Raw genomic sequence first — 17,320 nt, 5'->3', positions numbered from 1 at the left:
ATATAACATATGTTTATGTTTTTGGAATCAGAAAATGACGAAGAATAAGATGAAATTGTTTTTGGATCGTTTAATAAAAAAATAATTTTAATTAGAAGTTTCCGATTTTTAATGACCAAACTCACTCATTAGTTTTTAAGCCACCAAGCTGAAATGCAATACCAAACCCCGGCCTTCGTCGAAGATTGCTTTGCCAAAATTTCAATCAATTTGATTGAAAAATGAGGGTGTGACAGTGCCGCCTCAACTTTTACAAAAAGCCGGATATGACGTCATCAAAGGTATTTATCGAAAAAATGGGAAAAAAACGTCCGGGGATATCATACCCAGGAACTCTCATGTCAAATTTCATAGTTATTAATTAATGACCTATATGTGCTGATGACTAAATTAATTTCCTTTGTTGGATCAATAAAATGTTATGAGTATGAGTATGAGTAGTTTAGTCTGAATCGCTCTACACACACACACAGACAGACACACACACACACACACATACACCACGACCCTCGTCTCGATTCCCCCCTCTATGTTAAAACATTTAGTCAAAACTTGACTAAATGTAAAAAGAAACCTTCTGGCATCTCTTTGTCAATTATCGGTAATCTTGAACTTTAGCGTGTTAAATTCATAGCTCAGAATCCAGTGACATTCTTTACTTATTTTTTATACAAGTCCATGTAAGCAAGCCAAAGAACATTTTTTCGTGAAATTAATTGACGTATTGAGCTTCAAACTTAAGCAAAATTAATTAATTTGGCTGTTCAATCGACGAAAATGCACCGAAAATGGCGTACGTTGTCAACCATGGGACATCATTTACACGAAAGAGTTGTCTCCCTTGTTCGCTCACACGGATGATTCCTTCTTTGGCCCATGTAAACGAAATGCATTCGTACAGTTCATCGGAGTTCATTCCGTAACTTCAAAGCGATCTAAAATGACTTGTTATGATTACAAGTGCTGGTTCTACAAATTTGGAGACTTAAATGCCTCTGAATTTTAAGCTATGAATTTAACACGCTAAAGTTCAAGATTACCCAATTATCTCTACCAAAGTATACCTGTCATGACAGGCCACCTGCAATGTAGGGACACATTTAGCTGGTTCCAAGGGTGTCCTTTCATCGCAGGCACCACTGTATACAATTCTCTGTCAGTGCTGATATCAAAACTTCCGCTCTGCAGATGGCAGCCAAACCAGTGGTCTCCGTGCAGTGTGTCATGTGGTCCTGGGGAACAGTCCCGATTGGTTCCTTGCCTGACGCGCGTCTCGGCGACCCTGAACGTGACCATGCCAGACGAGAACTGTCTGAGCGAGGGTACCAAACCCGACGACAGAAGAGCCTGTCAGAACCTGCCTTGCAACACCTGGAGAGAGGGGAACTGGTCGGAGGTATGTATTTGAGTTTCTTAGGGTTTTGTGTGTGGTTTTTTTATTCAGTTACCGGAGGGGGGTGTGGGGACGGGGGGGCAGACAGCAGAGAGGGATAGGAGAGACAGAATATTAAACTAAGCAGCACTGCACTTATATAACTGCTAGTTCAACAATGATGTCAGTGCTGGATGGTGATGGTGGTGTTGCATGTGTGTCAGTGTGTGTGTTTGTGTGTGTTAGAGAGAGAGTGAGAGAGAGAGAGTTGTCGGTTCCAGTGCCAGTAAACTTCAGTGAATCATTGACATTGGCAGGAAGGGGGTCGGACTTGCCAAAGAGGAATTAAGGCCTTCGGAGCAACCAACTCCCATATTTTATCACCGTGTAATGTCTCTCTTTATCACAGTGCTCTGTCCAGTGTGGAGAAGGCATCCGAACGCGTGACGTCATCTGTGTGGATCAGACAGGCTTTGACGTATCAGACGACCTCTGCCCCGGAAGTAAACCTACCTATGAAGAAGCATGCGAAATGGGGCCTTGTGGGAAGGGGTGGTACTACACAGATTGGCCTGAACAAGTAAGTTTATATTCTTTTACAGTGGAACCCCCCTTTTAAAACCTCCACAAATCTGAGAAAATGTGGAAAAAAGGAGGGAGTCTTAAAATGGGGGTCATTTTACAGAGGTTATAAACAGACATTCTGAAAAAACAAGGTCTTAAAAAGGAGGGAGTCTTAAAATGGGGTCATTTTACAGAGGCTATGAACAGAAAGTCTGAAAAAAACAAGATCTTAAAAAGGAGGGAGTCTTAAAATGGGGTCATTTTACAGAGGCTATGAACAGAAAGTCTGAAAAAAACAAGATCTTAAAAAGGAGGGAGTCTTAAAATGGGGGTAATTTTACAGAGGTTATGAGCAGGAAGTCTGAGAAAACAAGGTCTTAAAAATAAAAGGAGGGAGTCTTAAATTTGGGGGTCTTAAAAGGGGGGTTCCATTGTATCTACCCTGTTGCAAGCTGAAATTCGGTCGTTTCACTGTCAGCTAGACTAGGCCTAAAAAAAAAATAGGTTTGGTTACGGTAACCCGACCTACCCTATTTTTAGGGGCCGACCCCATAACTTTTTATTACATTTGTCAAAAAAAACAAAAAACAAAAACAACAACAACCGAGTGCAGAAAACGCAATGAAAGCGACAGCGCTCGAGTCGCACACTTATTTCCCTGTCGAGTAGGTTTAATTTGTACACGTTAGAAAAAAAAAAGTAAAAATAAAAAAAAAGTGATTGCCTACCTTCCTACCCTATTTTTTTGGGCTATGTTACCGTAACCACACCTATTTTTGGGGGGGCCCTATATATACTTGTATGCTTTTTGAAAAATACAATTCAAAAGTATAGTTTTGGGGTGCTGTTACCAAGTAAGTGTCCAACTGGGTGGGAACCAAGCGCTGAGTCACACTACCCCTTGACTACCAGAAGAATTTAGTTGACAAATCAATTTTAAGAAAACCATTACATGTAATACCATAGCGCTTCTGGGGTGATAACGCGAGACAACTCCTGTGATCTTGCTGCGAGGTTCCGCCTGTTACCATTGTCTTTTTACCGTATGAAATGCACGACTTACACACAAACTGTTACCAAAGCAACATGCTATTTGGGACCAATGCACTTTTTTACATTTAGTCAAGTTTTGACTAAATGTTTTAACGTAGAGGGGGGAATGAAGACGAGGGTCGTAGTGTATGTATGTGTGTGTGTGTGTGTGTATGTGTGTGTCTGTGTGTGTAGAGCGATTCAGAGAAAACTACTGGACCGATCTTCATAAACCTTGACATGAGAGATCCTGAGTATGGTATTTCCAGACGTTTTTTTTCATTTTTTTGATACATAGCTTTGATGACGTCATATCCGGCTTTTCGTGAAAGTTGAGGCGGCACTGTCACGCTCTCATTTTTCAACCAAATTGGTTGAAATTTTGGTCAAGTAATCTTCGACGAAGCCCGGACTTTGGTACATGTATTGCATTTCAGCTTGGAGGCTTAAAAATTAATTAATGAGTTTGCTCATTAAAGTTGTCATTAAAATCGATTTTTCGCAAACAGATTTAACATTGACTGATTGCATTGTATTCTCCATCATATTCTGAATCTAAAAATCTATACATATATCATGTTTACTCTTAAAATGTGATCACAATTAACGAAAATAGATTAATTAGTCTTACGATGAAAATTTAAGAAATCGATCCAAAAATGATTTCATCTTATTCTTTATCATTTCCTGATTCCAAAAACATATAGATATGATAGGTTGTATTCAAAACAAGCTCCGAAAGTTAACAAGAATACGGAAAAGCGCGCTTTCCTGCTTAGCACAATACGCTACCGCGCTATTCTGGCGTGTAATTTCACTGCGTTTTGCACGTGGAAGGTGAGCGATTTCAGTCCTTCTCGCGGGGATTGACGAAGCTGTGCTGTCTTGGTGAAAAACTACAGTGCGTTCAGTTTCATTCCGTGAGTTCGACAGCTTGACTAAATGTAGTAATTTCGCCTTACGCGACTTGTTTTCCTTTCTTGTGTGATCTTAATTGCCGCAAGGTTCCGCCTGTTACCAGCCGAAAGAAAGAAGGGGCATAACCTCACCAGAACCGCCCATTAGACCAAGACTGAGAAAATGCTCTCCATGGGAGGCAATCAGCTCGCTGCAATTTAAAGGGCAATATACAGCGGTTGTTTCCCTTGTCAGAGTTTTTTTTTTATGATAGCAAAGTACGTACCTCATACATATTATTGCAGTCAAGGGGTTAAAATTGAGATGCGTTTCAGATGTCAACCAATCCAAAACAGTGCTTTGGTCCCCCCCAGTTGAACACTCTCGTGCATACCACCGCTGAATGGTTAATATTGTGAGCGTTTAATCGCCCTTCAAACGTAATGCTTTCATCATCATTCTAGTCTTTAATGACTGCTGCAACTATAAATTGATAAAAATCATGTGAATGCATAAATATGGTGTATCTATAACCTAGTGGATGATAGTCAGACAGAAGCATTAGCTAGGATAATCATACTTGACCCGAAGTATTGAAGACTGATGTTGGCCAGGGTGTAGTGACAAATTTGAATAATCACAGCTGAATGACAACATCAAACACTAGTTATAATACAGTGGCACCCCCCCCCCCCCTCCCCACCCCCACTCCCACTCCACCCCTCATCGATCCTGTTAAGATTTCCCAACATCTGAGAATATCAGATCTCAAAATAATTTACACTATTAACAAATATCTGGATTGTAGGGGGGTCTAAAGAGGAGAGAAAGGGGTGTCTTAAAAATGGGGGTTCTTCTGTAATAGGAATACTAATGATATTCTGCAGGTTCTGTCTTACTTTTTGCTTGGTTTATTTTGACTCTGATTTTGATCCAGATAGTTCTTTTGTATATATTAATAATGTTATTTTCCAACTGTGCGGGGCACGTAATCTAAGCCGTTCGCTTGAGTTCGTGTCCCTATTATTTCTCGTTTTATTATTGTACCATGTTCAATTGTATTAAACCTTGTTTGAACCAATGATATTCTGAATTGCAATTCCAGTGTCCGGCTGAGTGTGGGTCTGGCAGCATGTCGCGTCACGTGACCTGCCTGGATGAAGGGGGATCACCGCTGCCAGACACGAGCTGTGACAGCGATTCTCGCCCCTTGCACCAGCAGTCGTGCAAAGCTGACGCTCCGTGTGGCGGGCAATGGTTCACTGGGGAATGGGAGAAGGTAATTCACTCACTCACTTTGTTTTGTCTCAATTTCAAGCTAAGCAAGGAAGCAATTTATCTTCCAAATCAATCAATCAATCCAAAAAGTCAACCAGTCCGTCCATCAATCTATCATCCATCAATCACACAATCAATCAACCTATTGATCAATCAATAAATAAATCAATCAATTAATATTCAAATAGTTGAAAACTTTGCCGTCATTTCGGCAGATCTGCCAGAGTTTTTTTTAAAGCTGGCGCAAATTAGGATAATTTGCATTCAACTTCGAGAAATTGCTGAAAAGCTGTTACAGCCATATCTACAAATTTGCCAAAGAAAATTAATCCTTCAAAGTATACGTACACTACAAAATTATCCTTTGTCCCACAAATATCAATTAACTCATCTATTTTAATTTAATGTGGCGGAAGGCAGAAGGAGAGGGAGGGTGGTGTATATTGTTGATTTTAGTAATAGTATTAAGGACAAGATAACAATGAAAATACACTCACCAGAAACACTTACAATAAAAACACGAATATTTGTATTCGTGTTTTTATTGTTCGTGTTTCTGGTGAGTACATCTTGTTCTTGTCACCTGCAGTCTCTTGTTCCTAATAGTATTTAATTAAGGCTTTACCACGGGGACTCTTTACCACGGGGACTCTTTACCACGGGGACTCTTTACCATGGTGGAGGATGAATGGGTAAAGCATGTCCTTAACCGGACAAAGTCGACTACGCAAAGTATGCTTTCCGAAGCTGGTCGCACCCAGCTTTAGCACTGAGTTTACGGTAAAGGGACTTTGCGAAGTCTTCGCGAAGTCGACTTTGGGCTCAATTAGGGACCGCCTTTAAGCCTGTACTCAATTGGGCGAAGTCGACTGCGCGAAGTATACTTCGCGAAGCTGGCCGCACGGAGCTTTAGCAACGGAGCTTTAGCACTGTGACGATTTTACCGGTTAGTCTAGGGTATAGACGTTTGGATGAGATATTTTTTGCACACAATCTCCTTCTGCGCTTACACTGTTTTCTCTTTCCCAAAGAATACTCAACAGCGTTATCTTAGTTTGAACAATTTCTTTTATAATTAGCTAACTAGTTATTGTTCAACATTTACAGCATCCTCTATTTACTACAGGTTAATTAATAAATAGATGCCCACAATGGGAGAACACAATGTTATTCTTCTTCAAAAATTTCTGGTGACAAACACAGTTTCTTGGACATATGATGACGATGGGTTATAATGTTAGTCGCTTAGCTTGAGGTCGAAGAAATAATGAAGACAGGATGATGAACAGCAAATGTGGAGTCGACGAGGATCCAGTGACGAACGGGTCGACGACGCCAACAGTTACAGCAGGTTACACCAAGTGGTTATTCTTCGTCGACGTACAGGTTAATTTAGCGAATTCAGTGTAGATACAGGTATACAAATAAAACGGCTGATCCAATCCTTGGTGAAGAGAATTCAGTGTCTGCACACAAAGTGTAGCATACCGTTAACAAATCGTTCGTCTAGCAACATGTAAAATGAATCAGAACATGTTTCAGCATCTTACAGACAAATGATTACATGAACACACACAAGGATTGGCTTCATCAGAAAGTTACTGATTATGAATCGTTGACTGACCTGTCTAGAATCTTCCGTACAGGACTTCTTCGGGTCTTGACGAACAAACTGGAACTGATCGTTGCTTTTACGTAACGACGAATGTTGTCTGTTGCCAAGCAATTCCTAGGTTACATTGCTCTCGAGTGAACGAGAAGGTTATTAAACATGAAGCAATTCTACACATTGACATTGCTTCATGCCACTATCGTTGGTCTTAGCAATAATATTATGTTTTTAAGAAATACTTTCCACACCTTCGTGTTTCCTAGACAAGAGACAAGGTTACGAAAATAACGTCATAGACATTTACATTGTGACGTCACTATGACGAATACAGTCTCGGCCTACTATCTAGAGAATCTGTGGAGATACACTGTCTCGATTAGCTTATTCTTATGACGATTTACCGTCTCGGTTGACTATTTGAAGTTTTGAAGACTCGGCTGAATTACCGTGCTGACTACCACACTAAGAATTCGTTACAAGCACTGAGTTTTCGGTAAACAGATTTCGCGAAGTAACTTCTCTAAGACGACTTCAGGCTCAATTTAGGACCTAGCTCCTTTAGGGTTAGTGCTACTTAATTATTAATTACGCTTCATCCGTTTCAGCGTCTGGGGGCTCCCAACACCCCCCCCCCCTCCTCCCCCCCCCCCTTAAAATTCTTCAGGATTCATGACATTTTCCAGTCCCACCCAAGGTTTAGGGTTACTTGACCAAAAAAGATAAGCTCGGTAGTTTTTTTGAATTTTTTACATTTTGTATTTAGTTGATTTTAAAGGAGGTTACTTCCCTTAGTCTCGGTATGGTTTGCAAAATGTGCCAACAGTTTTTGCTATTTTGAGAAATGAAAAAAAGTTTTAGGGTTTTAGGTTAGTGCTACATATTAATTACGCTTCATCTGTTTCAGTGTAACGCAACGTGTGGCGCAGGGCACAAGGAGAGGGAGGTGGTGTGCATGAAGGCCTTGCCCGGGGGACTTCTTACTGTGGTGGACGATGAGAACTGTCTGGCAGCGGAGAGGCCAGACACTTGGGAACCCTGCGAAGGTGGCCAGTGTGGCGAGGAGTGGTACATGACCTCTTGGACGGAGGTAAGTGTTGAGCTTGGGCTGAGGGATAAGATAAGATATAGTCAGTTCACACATCCATTTTTCTAATGGATATACATTTGTGCACGATCAAATTTCGGTAAGCACAACATTCTGTCGCTGTGAACAGCTCAGATCATGGGTCCACCAAGTGTTTCACAGGTGGTCAAAAATAAAGTACAAGATATTGCACTCTGTTGCTTAGTGTCTGTAGGATGCTAAAAGGTGAAAAGAGAGAAAGAAAAACACGATACCAGACTTTGATGGGGTGTCAGTGCTGTCAATCGTATCACCTTAACAATGTAATTATACCCCTTTCACACATAGACGCCGAGAGCGTGGCCAATCGGGATCAATCGTGGGAGGATTTCCTTGAGCGTGGTTTGGTCGGGGTGGGATCTCCTATAACGGGAAGCTGCACGCTCTCCCCACGCTTATTTAAAACATGCACAAAATAAGTGTACAAAATAAGCGTAGCCGGGTCGTGGCCAAATGCCCGATTTAATAACTTTTCAGTTTAGATCGGGGATGATCAGGGTGATCGGCATGGTCTTCGAAGGTTGTGGAGCTGTGTGAACGGGGTGTAAAATGACAATTGGAGACATGGAAACTGGGATTTGAAGTCATAACGTATGTGTTCCAGTGTTCTCAGTCTTGTGGGACGGGCCATCGCACGAGAGAAGCCCGGTGCCTGGACCCCTCCCAGCGACCCAGCGCCGACTGCTCCCCGGAGGACAAACCACGGACCAGAGAAGCGTGCAACACACACAGGTGTACAGCCAAACTTCCCAGTACAACTCAGTCCAGTGAGTCCAGCTTGCTTTCAGTCCTAATTATATAGAAGACCAGACGGGCGCAGTGGCCTAGTGGATTAGACATCGGCCTCTTGATCGGCTATATCGCCTGGTGCGTTAAGAGTGGAGATTTTTCCGATTTTTCCGAGGTCAAAACATGTCCAGAGCTGCTAGTGCCTTATCCCCCTTCGTGTGTACACGCAAGCACAGCACAAGACCAAGTGCGCACGGAAAAGATCCTGTAATCCATGTCAGATTTCGGTGGGTTATAGAAACACGAAAATACCCAGCATGCATCCTCCGAAAGCGGCGTATGGCTGCCTAAATGGCGGGGTAAAAACTGACATACACGTAAAACCCACTCGTGCAAAAAACACGAGTGTACGTGGGAGTTTCAGCCCATGAACGCAGAAGAAGAAGAAGAAATATAGGAGACCCATCTGCAGGAGAAGCTGTTAGTGAAATATCAATGACAGCCCCTTATAGGCATTGTACCTGTTGAACAAGAACTATCATCAGACGAGAAGCTGTTTGGCGACCTGGCTACCCTAAAAAGACGGCGGCATTCGTGCGTGCCTCAGGAGTCAGGGGGGGGGTTTCCTGTGTTTCCGGACCACCCCCCCCCCCCCCCAGCCTAAAAAAAAAACAAGTCGCGTAAGGCAAAATTACTACATTTAGTCAAGCTGTGGAACTCACAGAATGAAACTGAACGCACTGCATTTTTTCGCATGACCGTAGTCCGCCGCTTGTACAAAACTGAGTGAAACTGACGAGCCTGTTCAGCACGGTAGTGGTTTCACTGTGCTGCTTAGCACGCTTTTCTGTACCTCTCTTCGTTTTAGCTTTCTGAGCGTGTTTTTAATCCAAACATATCATATCTATATGATTTTGGAATCAGGAACCGACAAGGAATAAGATGAAATTGTTTTTAAATCGATTTCGGAAATTTAATTTTGATCATAATTTTTATATTTTTAATTTTCAGAGCTTGTCTTTAATCCAAATATAACATATTTATATGTTTTTAGAATCAGGAAATGATGTAAAATAAGATGAACGTAAATTTGGATTGTTCTATATATATAAAAAAAAATTATTACAATTTTCAGATTTTTAATGACCAAAGTCATTAATTGATTTTTAAGCCACCAAGCTGAAATGCAATACCGAAGTCCGGCCTTCGTCGAAGATTGCTTTAAAAAAATTTTAATCGATTTGATTGAAAAATAAGGGTGTGACAGTACCGCCTCAACTTTTACAAAAAGCCGGATATGACGTCATCAAAAGTATTTATCAAAAAAAAGAAAAAAAAGTCCGGGCATATCATTCCCAGGAACTCTCAAGTCAAATTTCTTGAAGATCGGTCCAGTAGTTTGGTCTGAATCGCTCTACACACACACACACGCACAGACAGACAGACAGACACACACACATACACCACGACCCTCGTCTCGATTCCCCCTCTATGTTAAAACATTTAGTCAAAACTTGACTAAATGTAAAAAGGAGAAAAACACAAACTGATGGTCAGATTGTGCCAGATTGCTCCATTTTCCTTGATTTTTAATCATAATTTTCCGGCGGAGCATGCCCCTGGACCCCCCTACGTGCCAGCCTTTGTCTTCTATAAGTGACAGTTTTGGAAGGTAGTTGGGTAATTTGTTGGCTCAGGTTGTACCAGATCCAGGCATGAAAATTCTCCGTATTTTCCGTATTTTCCGTATTTTTGAAAAAAATAAACCGTATTTTTTTTAAATTTCCGTATTTTTCCTTTTTTTTTTTAAATTTTTTTTTTTTTTTTTTTTTTTTTTTTTTTTTCCTAGTCACAGTTATAGTAAAATAGTTTTGGGGCCATGTTTGAATCCAATTTTAATGCTCAGATAGCCCCAGATTGCACCAAATTGCACCCTTGAAAAAAAAATTTCAGGGGGAGCATGCCCCCGGACCCCCCTAGAAGTCTTGGCGCTTTGCGCCTGCGAAACTTGGCGCTACGCGCCTGCAAAACTTGGCGCTATGCGTCTTCGAATTTTTTTTTCAGTAATTTTTTTTTTTTCAGTTTTCATGCCTGAGATCGGTCAATTGTCCTTGTTTTGATCCAAATTTGGCTTCTTAAATTTACTTTTTCGAAGGTGTATAAGGGGAAGTTTCTTGGCTCAGATATTGCACCAGATTGCTCCATTTTCCTTGTTTTTATCAACATTTTCGGGGGGGGGGGGGTGGAGGGCATGCCCCCGGACCCCCCTCAGAGGTTTGAACGCTTCGCGCCCTCAACTAAATGCTTCGCATCGTCGAATTGTCCCTAAAAGAAATGTGGAAACCCCCCCTTAAAAATGATGTGATCCGCCCCTAGGAGTGGATGTCTAGAACGAGCGAACGAGAAGAAGAAGTCCTGTCTATTTATCAATCTTCTGTTTGTCTTGTACAAGACAATAAAATCAGAACATAATCTGCAACCGCCTGACTGATTACTATGCAGAGTGAAGTTTTTCCGCTGAATGCATTTTGCCAATCAGTTGCAGAATTAGTTCAGCAAAATATCCTCCTCTGCTCAAGAAAGTGCTAGGTTGTAGATTTTTTTTGTATTTGATTTTATTATAATAATTAACTTATCTATCGCCCCTTACTCAGCAGAGCTCATGATGATTTACACACAAAAATTAGTGTGTACATATAAACAACAAGACTGAATGGGAGTACATGTACACCGCCCCCACTCCAAAACAAAAAAGTTAAAAATTTAATTAAAAAGCTTATCCAAGTGGAAGAAATCTTTTATAACATGTAAAATCATGAATTAATCTTTGGTGATTTGCAAAATGTTTGACACGGACAATAACGTTTAAAAAGGAATAAAGAAGAAAATAAAATATCGTGTCTTTTAAAGTAACTATTTCCGTTGTGTCTCTGTTTCGTTAATTTGTTTTTTCTTGTCCTTATTTTCTAAGCTGAGTGATCATCCTTCATTATCATCTATCTGTTGTGTTCCTTTGTCTGCTCATTTAAAAAAAACATTAGACTGAGGTTCTTCTGATTGTTTCGTTTTGTCTACAATTAAACGTTACATAAATGTACCTTTCTAGTTTCTTGTTCGTTTGCTTTTTAATCTGATTTTCACCCATTCTTTTTCCGTCCTGATTTCAGACTCCGATTGTCAAGACAGTTTTTCTCGTTGTGAAATCGTCAAACATGCCCGGATGTGCCGCTTCGATTATTACCGGAAGATATGTTGTGCCACATGCTCCGAAGAAACGTGATCATTGCGCAGGGCAATTAGCATCAAAATATGACTTTTTAAACTCTACTTCCCATTATCGGTCAATTTTGTTGTTGCATTTATGACACCTATAAATAATTGCTTGGCAGGTTATGTGTTTGCTCTTCTGCCTCATGCAATCCCATCCTCTGGGTACCAGCAGTCAATGTTTTGTTACCTTACAGGAGGGGTCCCACTGTTTGTGTGTATTCGTTAGATGTTAAATGTTGTCTGAAAAATGTTGTTTTAGTTCGCTAGACTGCCTTAGCATAATATAAAACCGTGTAAAAAAAAAGTTGTCAGCCAAACACAAGCATAATGTTTTTACCCAGCTATAGTAGTGCACGTCATTGTAAACATGCAGTGTTTATCTTGGACTGTTTATTGTAAATGAACCATGCTAATCTTTGAATTTTGATATTTGTTTGTATTGATGTTGTGGCGGAGTGTAAGTGTTGATACAGAGATGAACTGTTTATTTTGGAGTGTTTATTGTAAATGAACTATGCTAATCTTTGAATTATGATATTTGTTTGTATCAATTGATGTTGTGGTGGAGTGTAGGTGTGGATACAGAGATGAAATGCATCGCTAGATGTACGTTCGTTGTGTTACTTATTGTACTGTGAAAAACACATCTTTGTTATAAGATGTTCACAAATGGCGAGACAATATAATCCACCCTTGTTAACGGGTATGGAATTAGAAACGCGTCGATGGAAACCCTCACTCAGCTAGTGCACGTATTTTCTAATTGTCAGATTGTGGAGGTTTGTGTATATTTTAGATTAGAATTCCATGGATGTATGCTTCAAAGAATAATACCACAGTGCGTGTGACGAGGGAAGAACAAAAGTTAAGAGTAAACTTGTGTTTGTGTACGTGTCTATTAAGTGTAGAAAAAGTGGTATCTGTGTGTGTGTGTGTACTTTCACTCCATGCTCCAGTAGTTTGGAGTGTTTAGCCGATGTTTTGTGTATTCATTTACGAGTCCTGTATAGATATCATGTAATTATAAGGCTAATTTTTTTTCTATGTAAAAATACTCAACTTGACGACAAAAGTGCCAGCAGGTTCTGTGTATTGTTCTGTTTTGTGTACATCACCCGTAGATATATATAACTGTGTGTGCATTTGTATTCATTGTTAGATTTCCTGGGACGTTTTGAAATAGCTCATGCATATGGTCCATATATTGTTTTAAAAACGTGTACATGTACTGGGAACATTGAGTTGCTTCTATGGCAAGGGAGGTGCGTTCACTAAGGGGGTTACAAAATCTCCCAACAATTTTGCAAATAAATAGGGCACTGAGAATGGCACTTCGAAGTTGTTAGTTCTACGGGCTGCTCTGTTATTTAAATTGCTTGCTGTATTTTTAAACTATCAGAAATAATTGAGTATTCATTGTAGCTGAGGACTTACATGCCATGGTTTATGCACCCTAAACATTATGATGAGGGGCTGGGTTCCGAAAGCCCCCCCCTCCTTTACCTTGCACATGTACCTTTTTTCTGGAGGAGTGACCCAAAATACTCCTTGCCAGCTGGGCCGGTATATTCCTGCCTTAGTTTGAAATCCTCTCCCTCTAATACACTATATCCAGCCCTGTTATATATTTGTTTCAGAGACACAGATCTCTGATTTAATTTGTTTCAACCCGTTAAAAGATATACAACAGACAAAAACTTACTACAATCCAATTTTCCCTTTTTGAGTTAAACTCAGAAGGTTTAACTTTTTTTTTTAAATGAAATAGTTAACTTATGCTCTTGAAAAAAAAGGTTAGAATTGACAAAACGCGAAAAACAGAGGGAAAAGTAGCTAAATGCCTATCTCGTGAATAAATTGTGCAGTCTATGAGTGTTGTGTTTTGTAACACTGTTGTTGAGATGTTAGGTCAAGCCAACTTATCAGAGTTCACGTTTGAGATTTGTTGACGAGTAATGTTTATGACAGAGTAAGAGATTTTGCCGGCCGGGAAGAGATCAAAGGAAATTGGTACTGCTATGTGTGTTGCATGTGTACATGCGTGTGTGTGCACATATGTACATGCTAGTGTGTGTGTGTCACATATGTACATGCTAGTGTGTGTGTGTGTGTGTGTGTGTGTGTGTGTGTGAATAAGAGAGAGAAAGAGAGAGAGAGAGAGAAATTGGCCAGCCAGGGAATTTGAAGGGGAAAGGTCAAAGTTACCAGAAGGTTTAAGTAAAGAAAGAAATTGGTGTGTGCGTGGGTGGGTGCCAGGGTGGATTTTATGTGTGTAGAGGGGGGAGGGAAAGAAAGCGATCGGGATTGCAAAAGAAAAGAATGGAGAAATTGGATGGAAATTAAGATCAATCAATCAATGAGTCTTTTATCGCGCATATTCCGTGGGTACAGTTCTAGGCGCTCTGCAGTGATGCCGTGTGAGATGAAATTTTATACGGCCAGTAGATTGCAGCCATTTCGGCGCATATTTACCTTTTACGGCCTATTATTCCAAGTCACACGGGTATAGGTAGACAATTATTAACTGTGCCTAAGCAATTTTGCCAGGAAAGACCCTTTTGTCAATCGTGGGATCTTTAACGTGCACACCCAATGTAGTGTACACGGGGGGAGCTTCGGACACCGAAGAGAGTCTGCACACAAAGTTGACTCTGTGAAATAAATTTCCGCCGAACCTGGGATCGAACTCACGCTGACAGCGGCCAACTGAATACAAATCCAGCGCGCTACCAACTGAGCTTTTTCCCCGCCCCAGATTAGAAAGCTGTTTAAGTAGTGTGTGTGTGATTTATAAAGAGAATATATATAACATGAGATGACAGACAGAATCAATAGGCAAGATCCTGTAAAAGGCATGATAAACGCATTGACTCGGTAATTCACAATGTATACGCGGATTTAATGGTACATTCCTTCTTGTGTAAATGACCATGAACACCACCACAGAGCCCTCTTGGCTTTGACACGAAATTCTTCTTCTTCTTCTGCGTTCGATGTTAATTGTACGGCCATATTATCGTGGGAGCGTAGACAGCCGATTTTCTCCCCACGCCAAGTTGGCTGCTGTCTTCCGTCTTCGGTGGTTGAGGTTCTTACTCAGGGTTGCCTCCTCCCCAAGAGTAGCTGCCTTGCTGGGCTGTCGAGTCCACTCTACCCGGGTTTGACGTCGAAGTTTTCCTTCTTGTAGCCTTTGCCTTTCCCAAGGCGCACACAAGGCAGTGCGGGTTTTGAAATCGGAGTTGTCCTTCTCCTAGATGAGCGACCATCCAAGGTTAACGAGCCCCATCTGCCCGAAGCAGCTGGTTTTAAGGCGCCAGTGACCCGCCTGCATCCCTTCTCCTGTTAGTCGAAGACAGGGCCCGCCACGTGAAGGCCAGGAGCTGGATTTGACTGTCAGAGGTGTTTGGAGACACGAAGCCATTTGGAGCATTTCTTGGGAAGTAGGCGCTTATCTCTACTTCCACCCCGGCATAACAGTCTTTGGGCCCCTTTGACACGAAATAAGAGCATCCTTCCATTTGGACACATACCAAAAATCAGCCGCGTGCCTGCTTGCTGTGCAGAGTGGGCTTTTACTGCTGAACTTATTTTGCAAATTCGATTCAAGTGTCATAGGTCAACAACAACAAAAGCTGATTTAATTTAGGGCACGGGTGGGATTCTTCCGGTAAATTCCGGAAATCCGGATTCGTAATGTCTGTGGTGACGTACGTTGTTTTGGTTGTTAATTATACAAATCCTTCAGCGTCTGGGGGCTCCCAGACCCCCCCCCCCCCCTTAAAATTCTTCAGGATTCATGACATTTTTTAGTCCCACCCAAGGTTTAGGATAACGTGACCAAAAAAGATAGGGTCGGTTTTTTTTTCTTTCTCTTTTTTCTTCTTCTAATTTAGTTGATTTTAAAGGAGGTTACTTCCCTTAGTCTCGGTATTGTTCGCAAAATGTGCCAAAAGTTTTGTTTTTTTGAGAAATGAAAAAAAAGTTTTAGGGTCAGCGGGGAAAAAATAGGTTAACCTTGACCAACATATATTTTTGTTTGGCTTTATGCAATTAATTCAGAATCGGCTATTTTGCACACTAAAAGCTGCATAGCTGTGAATTGCAGTTATGTATAAAAGTGAAATGATGCTTGCTAGTATCCTATGAAAAAGCCTCTTTAGAGTTGTGGTTATTCAATACAAGATGGTTTCATAGAAAAACAACATTATAATCAAACAAATCACACTCACTGTTCACAGAAAGCAACCTAGCTTTGAATTTCTTGTATAAGTAAAAGCTGAGGGATAGTCACTAGTATCCCATTAAGCCTGTATGAATTTGTTTTACAAGTTCTGGTTTCAGCAACAATCAAATAATGATCAACAACATATCCTACTGTATACAGGAAGTAGCCTGGCTGCTGAATTTTAGGATGTAATTACGACACCCCCACCCCCATCGCTTACCAACCATAGTACTTTTTCTTAACCTTAAAAAATTGATAAAAATTACAAAAAACTCGGTTTTGCATCCAGGTATAAAATCTGACTACCCAGATTTTTTTTTGTTTTTTTGTCTAAGTGGAAGCAAGGGATGATATGTATGAACGCACTTTGCACAAAAAAGCCTGCATAGATAGATCTGTGGTGATTTGCAAGATGGTTTAGACAGGAAGGAGTGTATTTTTAAACGCAATATCCACACAAAAACCATGACAACTGCGTGCTGCTTTTATTTTATTTTTATTTTTTTGAGAAATGCTCAAAAGATCTTCATGAGTAATGAATTTGTTGTTGTCATAATCTTTATCTTCTGTACTCATAAACTTTCAGAGCTAGCTAGAGGTGTTTGATATTTGGAATGGCAAGGTTACTTGCGTGTACACCCTGACATTGTCATGAAAGTGTTAGCAGGGGACGTTAGTTTTCAAATGTTTGTACGTTTTACTGAATAAAATAAAAGTGACGGTTTACGAGAGAACAGCGTTGCCTAGGTTCCTGTAGCTTCGGTGTGTGTGTGTGTGTGTGTGTGTGTGTGTGTGTGAATCAGAAAATGTTTTGTATCAGACTGTGGTTTGTTTCAGATAACAATATATTCATGTGTATCTTTTGGAAATTTGCTCTGTTGCACTGTTAAACAAAGCAAAAAATGGTAACTAAGCAATATGATTTGTTCAACAAGCTAAGAATGGAGTACCCAACCACCACCTCACTATCTGCACTAGCAATCCAACGCACACACACACACACACACGCACGCGCGCGCACTGACACACGCACACTGTTCAAGATCAAACAGTAATGTAAACCCTTTTGGAATAGGGAGCGCATTATTACTTTAAACAATAACGATAAGAGCGATCATACACTGACAGCATATATTCAGTTCTTAATCGAAACATGAACACACACACACACACACATATATATATATATATATATATATATATAAAACATCAGAAATT

General features: G+C 40.6%; 1 protein-coding gene and 1 long non-coding RNA gene across 2 annotated transcripts in view; one reads left to right on the top strand and one right to left on the bottom strand.

The window, feature by feature from the left end:
* Positions 1 to 16,826, top strand: part of LOC138948234 (A disintegrin and metalloproteinase with thrombospondin motifs 9-like) — a 169,975-nt gene extending 153,149 nt beyond the window's left edge. The window contains exons 11-16 of the mRNA XM_070319754.1: positions 1,189 to 1,396; positions 1,782 to 1,952; positions 4,971 to 5,144; positions 7,660 to 7,842; positions 8,483 to 8,645; positions 11,775 to 16,826. Coding sequence (XP_070175855.1) covers positions 1,189 to 1,396; positions 1,782 to 1,952; positions 4,971 to 5,144; positions 7,660 to 7,842; positions 8,483 to 8,645; positions 11,775 to 11,887 — 1,012 coding nt within the window. The 3' untranslated portion in view covers positions 11,888 to 16,826. The remainder of the gene's footprint in view (positions 1 to 1,188; positions 1,397 to 1,781; positions 1,953 to 4,970; positions 5,145 to 7,659; positions 7,843 to 8,482; positions 8,646 to 11,774) is intronic.
* LOC138948425 (uncharacterized) overlaps positions 1 to 17,320 on the bottom strand; it is a 54,619-nt gene that overhangs the window by 29,265 nt on the left and 8,034 nt on the right. The gene's annotated exons all lie outside the window — the stretch shown is intronic.

The sequence above is a fragment of the Littorina saxatilis genome, linkage group LG1 (assembly GCF_037325665.1).
Source record: "Littorina saxatilis isolate snail1 linkage group LG1, US_GU_Lsax_2.0, whole genome shotgun sequence".
NCBI classification, from domain to species: Eukaryota; Metazoa; Mollusca; class Gastropoda; order Littorinimorpha; family Littorinidae; genus Littorina; species Littorina saxatilis.
This window is presented reverse-complemented; position numbering and strand designations above follow the sequence as displayed.